Raw genomic sequence first — 14,600 nt, 5'->3', positions numbered from 1 at the left:
TTTTATCATAATGTTTATTATTCCTAAAAAAATACGTGCGAACCAAATTAAATAGCAATTCGTAATATTCCTATAAATATTTAAAAAAAAATTAAATAAATACTTTTTAGGGCAGCCAGAGTGTCAAGACTCAGATTATATATATATATTGTAATTAAATAATTTTTAAATTTTCGTCGTCGTGTCGGGTCCNGGAAAGATATAACTTCAAAATCTCCTTAATATCTCGTCAATTTATCGCCACTAATTTCAGAAAAATATAGAGAAGCCATCACAACCAATAAATGTAATGCCTATATTTTAAATTATTAATGCCTATATTTTAAAATATATATAATATATATATTTTTTATGAACTAATACTGAAAACTTCTCTCTAACATACGCGTTTTAAAATTTTGAGGAGAAGCTCGAAAAGGACAATATATGTTAGCGGTGGGTTTTGTGTTGTTACAAATGGTATCAGAGTCCGTCAGCGTCCTTATAAGGGTGTGGAAATTTCTCCCCATAAGACGAGTTTTAAAATAGTCTGAGAGGAAAAGTCGAAAGAGGACACAAAAAATGAAAACCCAAATAGGATAATATTTGTGTGTGATCGGTTTAGGTGGTTACATATCTAATTTTGGGGTGAATATTTACAAATTTGATTAACAAAATAAACTTTCAAGTAAGACACGACACCTATGTACTCCCGACATTTTCTTGCGACATGGTCACATTACTTACTTCTCACTTCTAAGAGTGAAATCTATCCATACAAATATGTTTAGCCACGGAATTCATATGATTGAGCAACCGAAAAAAGAGGTGCACCTTGTTAGTATAGGCAGTGATTTTCTAACTCTTTTAAGCTTTTCTTAGTCATCATATTCTTTACTCGGATGTCAAATTAATGGACGAATTATAAAATAATCCGAGCGGCCTTGGACAACGTTCATCATCTTTCTTGGGGAATGAAAATCATTCCCTCCAACGGAAACTAGTTGACTCACTTCATCGACGGCGGCGTCGACGGCGGCGGACTCTGCAAAAGCAGCCACCAGCAAGATCGCCCACCGTTGCAACAAAAGCATCTCTTTATTTATAGAGAATCTCCTTAATATCTCATCAATTTATCGCCATTAATAACATTATTTTTATTTTTTTTTAATAAGCACATCTTTTTATAAAATTGTATTTTAATCGATTAAAATATAGAGAAGCCACCAACGCCAATAAATACCACGGTCGGTAATATCACGTGGTAGGTGAAGTATTCTAGAGAGAAAAAGAGAAAAATGGCCCATGCAGGTTTCGAACCTGCGACCTTCGCGTTATTAGCACGACGCTCTAACCAACTGAGCTAATAGGCCAATTGTTATTTATATTTTATTTTAAATTATATAAAGTATGATTGCTAGAAAGACTTAAATTTAAATATTTGTGCTTTTTTTAGGTATTTATTTTACTTATACATTGCGATCGACCTATAATTTTAATTTTTTTTTAAATATATACTTCTTTTTTATAAATAAAAATTTTAATTCTCATACCTCCCGTTAACTTCCAAAAGGTATTTATTTAAACGAGCAAGCACGTCTTTTGAAATCTATACTATTTGTGTGGCTAAGATTATTTCATTGGAAAGTAAAAGTTTTCATGGGGTTTAACCAGTTCGTTCAACTATACACGTCGGACAACCGTGATGACAATGAAAGGGCGAAATGGTCCAGCAAGGAAAATACGTGGCCGTTTGGAAGGGCGTTTGAAAATGAAATATCTATCAAAATATTTTCTTTTAAATTGTAAATTTTCATTGTCATTTTTTAACGCTAGAAAAAAATTAAACCGAGACCACATCCGAATGAGAGCAATCGTGTGAGTTAAAAGAATTGAAAGTCACTGCACATACCAACAAGGTACATCTTTTTTTGTCCAGTGGTTCAATTATAAGAACTTCATAATTAAGCGTATTTTGCTTTGAGTAATTCTATATTGAGTGACCTCTTGAAAAATTTCATAAGATGCATGTGAGTGAAGACAAAACATGTTGAAATGACTCGTGTTGGTCTGTGAGAATAGCTGAGTGACCTCTTGAAAATTTTCCTAAGACTTATGTTAATCTACGAGGATAGTCTTCACTCTTCACTCTTAAAAGTGAGAAGTAAGTAACCTGATCATGTTACGTGGGATGTGTAGGAATGTCGGGACGATGAGACGTCAAATCCTTGACAAGGGTCGTTACGAAAATTACCTTCTAATAAGTCCTAGAGTCATAATCACGAGCCCCCAAAACGTATGTTAGGTTGACGAGTTACAGTAAATTTAATCCAATTTTTTTCACTGTTCTTGCAACGACAAAGATCGTTCATTGTGACAGAAAAGAATACAACAAGATTGATCACGTAGACTCGTAAAGATGAGGGAGTGATCAAAGAGACATTTTTTTTTTTTTGCAGAAATAAAAAAGACAGAGAGATTATCATTGTAGAATCTCCGATCCCACACAGCGGAGCTTCATTCACAGAAGAAGTAGGGCATGCATTTGCAAGCAGGAGACAATTCACTCCTCTCATCGTTTGTAGTAAAATTTACAATTTTACCGTTTTTTTATGTTCGGGTGTTCTTTTAGGTCATGTTAGAAGCCACGACGCTCTACACTGGTATGATATTATTCACTTTTAGTATAACTTCTCATATCTTTGATTTTGGTTTTCCAAACAAATCTCGTACCAATGGAGATAGTGTTCCTTTGATAAATTACTCCTATAACTTTGGTAAATTTCCATAGAAAAAAACAATATAGACTAACCAACAACACCAATAATTACCATGGACCACGAGCATCATGCGGTGGACTTTAAATATTTCAATAATATTCTTAAATACTTTAAGAAATAATAATTTAAAAAATACAAAGCAACTCTGACACAATCGAAAATGAAACAAGGGACAAAAATGGAAATGGGAAAAACTTCTCCGTTCCCGTCCCGCCTCATAAACATCTCTACTCTCAATTCTTCCGCTCACAATATTTCTTACGGGCTCTTGCTTTCACTCACTTTATCACACTCCTTTTGCGTGCTTTCCTCACAACTTTTTCCTATCTGTTTCTAACTTATAGATCGATGATCGTCGACTTTTCGTGCCAACACACCAATAAATTCCATATAAATTTCCACATAAAAAATATATATATATATAAATTAGCCAACAATTATTGTACTTCCTCTATTACCTCTTTTGTTTTTTTTTTTCTTTAAATAGAAAATCTTGTTTATCGTCTATTTTAAATATATCTATTAATTTTTAAATGTGTGAAGTCACGAGAGTAGATATTGTCCATTTTTTGCTTTCTCTTCAGAACTTTCCCTCAAAGTTTTTAAAACCGTCAGATAGGTTTGTACGCTCTTATAAAGAATATAATTTTCCTCTCCTCTCCAATGAATGTGGGATCTCTCTGATAGAATTTTTGAAATCTATACTATTTGTGTGGCTGAGATTATATTATTGGAAAGTAAAAAGAAAAATCTTGGGATTTGATAAATTCGTCCGATAGTACAGAGAGAGGACAACCATGGTGACAATGAACGGGAAAATGGTCCAACGAGGACACTACGAGGCCATTTGTAAGAGTGCTTGAAAACGAAATTGCTATAAAATATTTTCTTTAAATAAATTTAAATTAATTAAATAAATAAATATAATATCCATTGTGATATTGCGAGTCATTTTGAGGGAAATATTACCAAATTTGATGTACAAAATAATCCTTGGAGCCTATATTGTCTTAGGTTTTAAAACGAGTCTATTAGGAGAGGTTTCCACGTTCTTAAGGAATGTTTCATTCAATTCTCTAATCGATATGGGATCTCACAATTCACCCCTTAAAAGGGTAGCGTCCTCGCTGGTGACACAATCGCACTTTCGAAGGCAGCGGACTAGCGATTCATTTGCAAGCACGATGGCAGTCGGAATCCTTCTTGCACCTAACAAGTTGTCTAGGACACTCTTCGGCGCCCTTCATCATCTTTCTTGGGAAATCATTCCGTCCATCGGAAACTAGTTGAATCACTTCATCCACGGCGGCGTCGACGGCGGTGGACTCTGCAAAAGCGGCTATCAGCAACAGCCCCACCATTGCAACTAAAGCACCTCTTTTCCACTCCATTTTTTTTCTTCTCTCTTTCTCTGTTTCTTTTGCATATTTTCTCTCAACACTCAACTCAATCTCTATTTAAATAGAGATCAACGGCACTCTCATGCACATTTTAAAATTTTGAAGGAAAAGTCTAAAGATGAAAATATCTTTTAGCAATGAATTTTAGCCGTTACAAATGGTATCAGAGTTAAGACATTTAGTAGTGTATCAGCAAGTACACTTGAAGAGTGTTGGATGATGGAAGTAGAGTTAAGACATTTAGTAGTGTATCAGCAAGTACACTTGAAGAGTGTTGGATGATGGAAGTCTCACATCCGCTAATTTAGGGAATGATCATGAGTTTAGCCTTTTGAGGAAACCCAAAGCAAAGCCATGAGAGTTTATGCTCAAAATGGACAATATCATACCATTGTGGAGATTAGAACCCGAGAGAAACAGGTGTGACTCAATTATTGAACTAAGTATATTACTTTTTTTTCTTTAAATAGCCAAATTATAGAGAAAAATCCTGTTTGTAGTTTATTGCAAATTTGTAAATATTTCAATAGTACTTTTTAAAAAATAAAGATAATACTCTTGTCATCAATTATTTTGAATTAAACAATTACTACAAAAATATTTATAAAAAAAATTAATATCAATAAACTTCTCACAAAATTTGGAAGTACAAAAACTGTTAATATTACATTTTAAACATATTCCTGAATTTTCATTCAAAGTTTGTAAACATACTGACCTTGAAATTTTTATTTGAAAGAGCTCTTATTACGTGGACAAAACTCATTTATATAAACTAATTAGCTCAAATGAATATAATATAACCTATGAAAGAAAAGATTGAAATGAGCAAGAAGGTCGTCGTGTTAGCAATGGCAGCCATGCTACTCGTGGCCAATTGAACCACTGACTCCATCGCCGTTGATGAAGCGATCGAATTCGGTCACCGAGTTGGTTCAGAGATGATCTTTGTCCCATGAAAAATGTTGAAACATGAAGGGCCCAGACTTGGAATATGCCTGTTTGTAGGCGAACCATGCTGGAGTGATGTTGTTTTGGAAAAACACAAGCTACATCACTTCGAATGCTTCACTAGGCCTGAATAATGTTGTCAATGCATATGTTCACTAAAGACTCGACAAAATCAGATAGCATCATTGGCTAATTCCTCCATCCTAAGAAGCAAGAAGAGCTTCAACCTTGGAAATTTGGTCCTCTTCATTCTTCGGGGTTGGACTCCGATTAGCCTCGTGAAATAGGTCGTGCTTCCGTTTCTCCACACGGGTACTACAACCAGCTCGATATTCTTTCCTCTCACTAAACCTGTCTCTTCCCCTGTAGTTCCCACCACCACCTCTCTTCATCTCATCCCTTTTGGTAGCCATGTCTCCAGCGAAGTGCTTGTTAAGTTCTCGGAATAACGGGTGTCACGGCCTCTTTCTTCTCTTCGTTCCCTTCCATCCCGAGGCTGGTGTGGATCACTCGATTTCTGAATCTCTGATACCATAGCTGCTTTCTCACCACTTTCATTGCCTACTGTAATCTTCTTCTCGCTAAATGCAGGCCTTTTCCGAGCAGAAGTGGGTGCATCATCCTCCAGTTTTGAAGACTCATCACGGTGGCTATCGTCTCTCACGGCTTGTGGCATCTCATTTCTTTGCTGTGAATTATAAGCTGTTCCCTTCCCAGATGCCCTATCGTTATCCTTCTCCTTCTCCCTTGAGTCCTTCCACCAACCACGCTCTAAAAAGAAGGCAAACCCAGATACTAAATCATGAGAAGAGAAACAAGAATGGAAAGGTTGAAGAGATATTCTAAAGTTTCCCATGCACGACTACATAAACTACAAAAACAATAGTATCTTTTAGTTGCTCCAAATATTTAGAATAACATTTATGAGAGTCGAAATAACAATAACAATAACAACAACAATAATAATACATGTGCAATAGCTTTGATCAGTAATGTTACAAAGAGTAGACTAAACATCGTCTCCTTTGTGTACCTGTACTCATGGCGTGTAAGAAGAGAAAAAATAAGGAAGAGAACTTGAAAAAGAGTTGGAATTGGGGCTTAAAAGGAAGTAAGAAACTCAACCCCTAGTTGCACTCCGACCAAAGCTTTGACCAACTTGCCCATCATTACCACGTTTGACATGCTGTTACAAGACATGCACAGGCAAGCCTAAGTAATATACATGGATGCACTTGAAAGCACAGGGCTGAACAAGATTCCAATAACATCAGCCCAGCAAAATGTTGGGGAATCTAAATTGCAGCAAAGAATGGGAAAAGCAGAAGGAGAGAGAAATACAGAGAAAAGAGAATTATTACTGAGATAAGCTATTTAGTTTTAGTAATGTGGATGATGAAATTCCATAGCTATCAAAATAAAAGATCTCAAAAAATATATGTATCCATTTGTTGACCCAACAAAAAGCATGTTACAACATATCCTACGGCTTTATTTTATCAAGGAAGGGNTAATGTGGATGATGAAATTCCATAGCTATCAAAATAAAAGATCCCAAAAAATATATGTATTCATTTGTTGACCCAACAAAAAGCATGTTACAACATATCCTACGGCTTTATTTTATCAAGGAAGGGAATGCTCTGGCTGAGATGCCTACTTTAAACAATCTCTCAAAAAAATTACCTCATTTCACTTCAAGAAGACATTGGCTGCGGTCTATGACCACTTGTATTGCATCCAACATGTTTGAATGAAATATAATGTAGATCATGAATTTCATGAAATTCAAAGGAAATCCCCACAATAGTTCATTTATATCCAGGAAGGTACAACGATATCTCGAAGAAGACCAAGTCAGGTAATTTTTATGCCCATATTTTGCAGCAGTCCCCCTTCAGCAGCTCATATGAAAAGAAGCAATGAATAATAGCAATTACAGCTAAATTCAGCCATAAAAATAAAAATACACAAGGTTTTGAAGCTTCCAGCCTTATTATGTATCATAGTGTGTGTAGGGGGGGGGTGAAGTAAAAAACCAATACCAACTTGGGATTGAGATGACAGACTAAAAAATGGTTCAATGCTGAGCCTTAAGATGCTGCCAATAAAACCATGAAATTTAGGACAAACAAACTAGACTAATGTTAATTTTTCAAAAACTAAGGAAGAAATTATCAAAATTAATTGAAAAACAATCTTTAATTTAGTACAAACCTGAAAATAAGATCTTGATCGTGGTACTTCAGTGGGATTCATTGAATGTTTAGTCCTTCTATCCCTCCTATCACTGTTCCTGTTTGCTCCTTTGCTAACCCCATATTCTGGCTTAGAATCAAGTGCTGATGAACACTCATGGGGTATCATATCTTGCCCCTCATGTTGAAGCCCATGTTTCTGATCCCGATCTTTATTATCTTCAACATGAGAACTAGAGTTTCTAGATAACTTCTCCTCTAATGTTTTCCTGTCCCTCCTTGACCTCTTGGGACTAGTAACAATAAGCCACATATTCATGTCATGCCAGAGTTCCATGATCAAGTATAACACGATACTTGAAACACATTAATCACTTGTTCTATCTTAAGTATTGTTTTGATTCAATTGGAAGGAAAAGAATGAATCCATCTTATTGCTGCAATATCCAAATATGGTAATGCATTTCTCTTCACATCCCTCACTTTTGACTAAGCAAAAAAGTGAAAATTAATATTTGTTAGAGCGTTTTGGAACTAGAGGAAATTGAATTGGCATAATGCAGGGCTGATAACAATGGCGCGGTACTGAGTAGCCATCAATAACCATGAAGTAATTTGAAACTAGAACTAATAGACATAAGCACTACTAGACTGCGCATTGCAAAAGCAATTGTCGAGTCATTTCTTTCGTAACAATCAAAACACATGTTCTACGTAACTTGAAGCTTGAAATACGACAACATCAAAGCAAACATCATCAACAAATTTCACGCACGCCGACACTCTAGCATACTGGGGCAAAATTATGGAAATTCCGGAACCTTAATGGAAGCTAACACAAAGACAATCCATTGAAACCGAACAAAAGTCAATGAACTTAGAGAAATGGAAATACAATCAGACAAAGAGAAGTAAGGTACCTGGATTCTCCATCGAATCTGGAACGATGGCGATTGGAGTCGGATTCCCGAATTTCACGACGCGACATTTGCTTCGCGCCGTCTTGTTCTCTGTGTCAAAGAAAAAAAAAAATGGAAGTGAAAAACACTAAAACAGGGGGTGGGAAGTTAGGGCTTCATCTCGCGGGGAAGTGAAGTGACGTGTCAAACTTCCAGAAAAAAATAAATAAATAAAATAAAACTTATTATTTATTAATCAAGGATGTAATTAATAATTATATGGAAATTTGACTCTCATAAGTTATATTCAAATTATATAATTATTATTTAATTCAACCCTTTTTTCAATATAAATGTTAGATTAATAAAATTTTAATAATAATTCTTTAATTTATTAAATATTTTAAATACTAATTTCTTTTTGTTAGAATTATATAAAAATTAACTAATAGGTAAAGGCAAGTCATATAAATATTTAATCTGAAAAAAATATTTTAATTAACTTGCATCATTTACATTAAATAAATATATTAAATTAACGTATAAATACATTTTTCTCAATATAAGCTCGAACTAAGTATACGATACGTTGTACATCGTTGGTGGACGTTTTGTGGGTTAAGATGACCGGGATTTGAACCGTGAACACCATTTAAGTAGAAGGGCTTCAATGGGAGCATCCATTCTAGTCCCAACCCCTCCCCACACCAACATGTCCCCAATGTCTCCTACCTTCGAACCACTCACTTCATACACACTCTTGAACCCGATCCTTGTGTAGAATCTAACGAGCTGCCAAACACGTAGCCAATGTTAAAACTCGATACATTTCTTTTCATTCAAAATATATAAAATATAACATTTAAAAGACTGGATGATCCGAAAACATCATACAAAGAATTGGGTTCAAATTAATGAAAATTTTATGAATTAAGTTGCGGTAGATTAATTTCTCTAAAACTAGATTAGAAATAATTTTTTATTATTAAAAATGTAAATTTTCATCCTACAAATTTTAATTAAATATTTAAAAATAAATTGAAAATAAAAATTTATTACTAAAAAAATTTAAATAAATAATTAGATAATGAGTAACTTATTTTTGAAAAAAAATTAGAAATAGATTTAAAAAATATTATAATCTGCCCCAATCCTTTAGAATTTTATTTAAAAAAATATATTTTTGAACTTTAATATTGGTTTCGTCTCAAAATATCAATTTTATATAACAAACTGTAATATCAATTTTAATTATGTTTTACAAATTCTATCCAGAAAAAAAGAGGTGAAAAATGATAGAGAAGAAAACAACCTTAGAATGGTAAAGATCGGAGTCATTGATGGCCAATAACTCCGCCGTCCTGCAACCACAATCATACCCATACCGAATCGCAACAGCGCCGATGAACAATCCGAGTCCAAAGATCGATTTCTCCATTCCCAAGCTCTCTCGCTTCAATCGAATTGAATCCAGGTGAAGAATCCTCCCTCGCAACCACACTCGTATCAACCCCTCGGCCTTCCCAATCTCTCGCTGCGATTCCAAACTTTTCGCCGTTATTCGGAAAAACGGCCCTAACGTTTGCAGCCGGAGGCTTATATTCTGAGCCTCGCCGGCCGCCAGGATCTCCGCCATCGTCGGAAATTCTTCGCCTCTTGGAGCGATTAGGGCTTTCGGAGGTTTGAGCGATTTTGATGGAAGCGGTAATTGGAAATTAGGGCTTTTGGATGAGGATGAGGAAGTGACGTGGAATTTAGTTAGGGCTCTGTGAATTGGGGAGAAATTTTGGGGGATTCGGGGAATTGGGACTGTGAGCTCCATTGATGGCGGGCGTTTGAAGGCTGTGATTGACATGTCGACATGGAGTCGGTGCAATAATTTTATTTTATTTATTTATTTATTTTTAATTTTTAATTTTATATAATCAGGTTACTTATTTCTATACATGTTTTGTTTTCTCAGGTAGGTTCTGGTTGTTGGATGATGGAAGTCCCACCTCGGCTAATATAGGGACCTCGGCTAATTTAGAGAATGATCATGTGTTTACTCTTTGTAGAAGCCCAAAAGCAAAGCCATGAGAGCTTATGCTCAAAGTGGACAATATCATACCATTGTGGAGAGTCGTATTCGTCTAACATGGTATTAGAGTCATACCCTAAACTTAGTTGTGCCGATAGATTGGTAAATCCTCAAATGTCGAACAAAGCACTCCTAAAGAAAAGGAGTCGAGCATCCACGAAGGCATAGTAAAAAATGACTATGACTCCAAAAAGAAAAAAGAGTCGAGCCTCGATTAAGGGGAGACGTACTTTGTTCGAGGGGAGGTGTTGGATGATGAAAGTCCCGCATCGACTAATTTATGGAATGATCATGGGTTTAAATCAAAGAATACTCTATCCATTAGTCTGCTTCCTTTCGGGGAAGCCCAAAGCAAAGCCACGAGACTTTTATGCTTAAAGTGGACGATATCATACTTACCATGTGGAGAGTCGTGTTCGTCTAACACTGATCACCCAATATAAAAAGTTACAAACAAATTATGCATCTTGTTGGTATAGGTACTAACTTTTAATTTTTTATTAGTCATATCACGTAGATTGTTCTCATTTGAATATGATCGATATAGATAATTTAAATAATTTAAATATAATTATTCATCTGACGTGACTCAATTAAAGTAAAAATATTAATGACACAAAATCAAAGAGAATCAAATTTAAACTTTTTTTCTTTATTCTAAAAAGCATTTTTAATAATAATAAAAATAATAATTTTATTTTAAATACTTGCCATATTAAAATTATTCTTTAAATGGTCAATAAAGTGGTTCCACTTTAGTCTAAGATGAATTATTTTATTTTATTTTATTTTATATAATATTTAGTGGATAAGTTCATATTTATTTTTTACTTCCTTATTTTTTGTTATCTAAAATGATTTAAATCAAGATAAATACTCGAACCACATAATTAAGACCTATACCGAGTAACGTAGCCCAAAATAAAATTAATTAAAATAATTAAAAACTAAAATAAATACTTTAAATTTTTAAAATGGAATTTTATCATAATGTTTATTATTCCTCAAAAAATACGTGCGAACCAAATTAAATAGCAATTCGTAATATTCCTATAAATATTTAAAAAAAAATTAAATAAATACTTTTTAGGGCAGCCAGAGTGTCAAGACTCAGATTATATATATATATTATAATTAAATAATTTTTAAATTTTCGTCGTCGTGTCGGGTCCTTCCAACGACAACTTATTGCGTTATTACACCGTCGGGTCTTAAACGGCGTCGTTCGCTTCTTCTTCGCCGGACGGCTCGCTGTTCCGCACGCTCCGGCTCCGCATTCTTCTTCTACAGTTCATAAATTTCCGGGAAGAAGGATAATCAAAATCAAAGGTTCAAAACGAGGGGTCGTTGCCAAAAGGGCTCGTGATTCTATTTTTTTTCTTCACCGGTCATTAATTGTTATGGCGGAAAAGAACAGGATAGAGCCTCCCCTATTCGACCAATAATGGCTTCCCATTTCCCCTCGATTTCCTCACTTGGTTCTTATTTTTTCGTTTCTCTATTTATTATTGATTCGATAGTGTTTTCCTATTGAGATGTGCGTGAGATATGGTTGCGATTGGGGGAATTTCGTTGCCGCGTTTCATAGCGCCGTCGCTTCACCGCCAGTCCTTTTCGCCGCCGGCGATTGGGTTTGCGANGTGAGATATGGTTGCGATTGGGGGAATTTCGTTGCCGCGTTTCGTAGCGCCGTCGCTTCACCGCCAGTCCTTTTCGCCGCCGGCGATTGGGTTTGCGAGGTTTCCCAATAGGATTAGGCTTAGATCGACAGTGGCTTTGCTGGATGAGGTTGAGAAGACGGGTTCGAGGGCGGCGATTGTCAATCGGAAGGTCGATGGTTTGGTTAAGAGTGATTGTGAGACTGATTTCGATGCTACCTTGGGCAATGGACATGCTAGGAACTCTGGTATTGCTTCTATTTTGATTTATTTTGATATTAGTGGTGTCGAATGTTGTTCTTCATGGTCTGAGTTTAAGCTGTCCAGATTAACAAAATGCTTATCAATCAGGCAAAAATCTTGGCGTGTTGTCCACCGTTGGAAATTCTACTAACATCAAATGGCATGAATGTTCTGTTGGAAAGATTGAAAGACAGAGCCTACTAGAACAGAAAGGATGTGTCATATGGATCACTGGTCTTAGTGGCTCAGGTTTGCCAATTTAGCCTTAGCTATGATCAATTAACCTGTTGTTTAGATAATCTTCAAATGAAATTGGTCGAGTTCGTGTATGCATCGGTTAACCGACACGATTCTTTTGTTGTAAACTTGGATAATTGATCAAACCTAACCATGAGATGTTTGAGTTTGATTTTTCTGGTCATCTTTTAAAAGATTTATGTGAAAAGGATAGCAAAAATGTTGGCTAAGTTGGGTTTGGAACTCTTTGGAGCTGACCCAATTTGTCTAAATATGCTTAGCTAACTTGCAGGGAAGAGCTGTGTGGCCTGTGCCTTGAATCAAATCTTATACAAAATGGGGAAGTTGGCTTATATCCTTGATGGGGATAATGTCAGGCATGGCTTGAACCGCGACCTTGGTTTTAAAGCGGAAGATCGTGCCGAGAACATAAGGAGGATCGGTGAGTCTTGCTTGGGAAGTTCGGTTTATTTATAACGGTTTGGATTGGGCTGTTCATGATTGCTAAGTATATCTCTTCTGTAAATTAGGTGAGGTTGCGAAACTGTTTGCCAATGCCGGAGTTATTTGCATTGCTAGTTTGATATCTCCATATCGAAGGGATCGAGATGCTTGTCGTGCCATTTTGCCTGATGGATATTTTATTGAGGTTGTTCTTCATTTATGCATACCATGGATTTTGAGCAGGCTTCTATTTTACCTTGCATGACAAAAATGTGCCAAAAATATATAGGTGTTCATGGATGTTTCTCTTGAAGTTTGTGAAGCAAGAGATGCAAAAGGACTGTATAAGCTTGCACGGGCGGGGAAGATCAAAGGTCACTGAAACTTGTTATCATCTTCCTTAGATTTAACTGATGATCTTAAATATTGGCTCGAAGTTCATAACTTGTCGATCGACTGAACGAAATCTCATATTTTGCAGGCTTTACCGGTATTGATGATCCGTATGAAGTACCATTGAACTGTGAGGTAATTCCAAATTCTAGAGGAAAATGGATCATATCTTTTAAACATTCTTGCAAAAGATTAATGCTTCTACTGCATTGAGGAGATTCCATATCGGTTGGAGAGGGGAACGAAACATTCCTTATAAGGGTGTGGAAACCACTCCCTAGTATACGTGTTTTAAAATTGTAAGAGGTGAACAATATCTACTTGCGTTGAGCTTGGGTTGTTACAAATGATATCATAGCTAAACACTAGGGGGTGTGCCACCGAGGACGCTGGGCTCCAAGGGGGGTGGATTGTGAGACCTACATCAGTTGGAGAGGGGAATGATACATTTCTTACAAGGATGTGGAAACCTCTCCCTAGTAGATGTGTTTTAAAACCGTAAGGCTAATAGTGATATGTAACGCGTCAAAGCGGACAATATCTACTAACGGTGGGCTTGGGCTGTTACAAATGATATTAGAGTCAGACACCGGACAGTGTGTCAGCGAGAACGCTGGACTCCAAGGGGGTAGATTGTGAGATCCCACATCGGTTGGAGAGGGGAACGAAACATTCCTTATATGGGTGTGGAAACCACTCCCTAGTAGACGTGTTTTAAAATTGTAAGAAGTGAACAATATCTACTTGCGGTGGGCTTGGGTTGTTACCAATGATATCATTGCTAAACACTGGGGGGGTGTGCCACTGAGGATGCTGGGCTCCAAGGGGGAGTGGATTGTGAGATACTACATCGATTGGAGAGGGGAACGATACATTTCTTACAAGAGTGTGGAAACCTCTCCCTAGTAGACGCGTTTTAAAACCGTAAGGCTAATAGTGATACGTAACGGGTCAAAGCAGATAGTACGGTGGGCTTGGACTGTTACAATTGATATTAGAGCCAGACACTGGGCGGTGTGTCAGCGTCCTTGCTGGGCCCCAAGAGAGGTGGATTATGAGATCTCACATCAATTGGAGAGGGGAACGAAACATTCCTTATAAGGGTGTGGAAACCACTCCCTAGTAGATGCATTTTAAAATTGTAAGAAGTGAACAATATCTACTTGCAGTGGGCTTAGATTGTTACAAATGATATCATAGCTAAACATTGGGGGTGTGCCAGCGAGGACGCTGGGCTCCAAGGGGGTGGATTGCGAGATCCTACATCGGTTGGAGAGGGGAACGATACATTTCTTACAAGGGTGTGTAAACCTCTCCCTAGTAGACGCGTTTTAAAAC

The 14,600-nt window shown here is 36.4% G+C and overlaps 3 protein-coding genes and 1 non-coding gene across 6 annotated transcripts; 1 reads left to right on the top strand and 3 right to left on the bottom strand.

The window, feature by feature from the left end:
* Positions 1 to 1,278: 1,278 nt before the first annotated feature.
* On the bottom strand, positions 1,279 to 1,352 carry TRNAI-AAU. Its single transcript has one exon. It is a non-coding gene; the product is annotated as a tRNA-Ile (tRNA).
* Positions 1,353 to 5,213: 3,861 nt separating this feature from the next.
* Positions 5,214 to 8,476, bottom strand: LOC111785496 (pre-mRNA-splicing factor CWC25-like). The gene is made up of 4 exons (XM_023665890.1): positions 8,229 to 8,476; positions 7,328 to 7,601; positions 6,236 to 6,296; positions 5,214 to 5,881 (listed from the first exon to the last, which is right to left on the bottom strand). Exons 1-4 carry the CDS (start codon positions 8,294 to 8,296, stop codon positions 5,499 to 5,501), a joined length of 786 nt encoding a protein of 261 aa, XP_023521658.1. The 5' UTR covers positions 8,297 to 8,476; the 3' UTR covers positions 5,214 to 5,498.
* Positions 8,477 to 8,740: 264 nt separating this feature from the next.
* LOC111785502 lies at positions 8,741 to 10,074 on the bottom strand. Its single transcript, XM_023665896.1, has 2 exons — positions 9,520 to 10,074; positions 8,741 to 8,999 (listed from the first exon to the last, which is right to left on the bottom strand). Exons 1-2 carry the CDS (start codon positions 10,060 to 10,062, stop codon positions 8,826 to 8,828), a joined length of 717 nt encoding a protein of 238 aa, XP_023521664.1. The 5' UTR covers positions 10,063 to 10,074; the 3' UTR covers positions 8,741 to 8,825.
* A 1,363-nt stretch (positions 10,075 to 11,437) lies between these two features.
* On the top strand, positions 11,438 to 13,515 carry LOC111785499 (adenylyl-sulfate kinase 3-like). 3 transcript variants are annotated; one of them, XM_023665892.1, is made up of 7 exons: positions 11,438 to 11,838; positions 11,938 to 12,193; positions 12,297 to 12,437; positions 12,718 to 12,867; positions 12,956 to 13,074; positions 13,159 to 13,243; positions 13,351 to 13,515. In XM_023665892.1, exons 1-7 carry the CDS (start codon positions 11,836 to 11,838, stop codon positions 13,473 to 13,475), a joined length of 879 nt encoding a protein of 292 aa, XP_023521660.1. In that variant the 5' UTR covers positions 11,438 to 11,835; the 3' UTR covers positions 13,476 to 13,515. The 3 variants fall into 3 exon arrangements, with proteins under 3 accessions (XP_023521660.1, XP_023521662.1, XP_023521661.1); XM_023665894.1 differs by lacking the exon at positions 13,351 to 13,515 and having other exon boundaries at positions 13,159 to 13,251; XM_023665893.1 differs by lacking the exon at positions 11,438 to 11,838 and having other exon boundaries at positions 11,935 to 12,193; positions 13,351 to 13,514.
* The last annotated feature ends 1,085 nt before the right edge of the window (positions 13,516 to 14,600 follow it).

The sequence above is a fragment of the Cucurbita pepo genome, unplaced genomic scaffold (genome assembly GCF_002806865.2).
Source record: "Cucurbita pepo subsp. pepo cultivar mu-cu-16 unplaced genomic scaffold, ASM280686v2 Cp4.1_scaffold000517, whole genome shotgun sequence".
Taxonomy (NCBI): Eukaryota; Viridiplantae; Streptophyta; class Magnoliopsida; order Cucurbitales; family Cucurbitaceae; genus Cucurbita; species Cucurbita pepo.
This window is presented reverse-complemented; position numbering and strand designations above follow the sequence as displayed.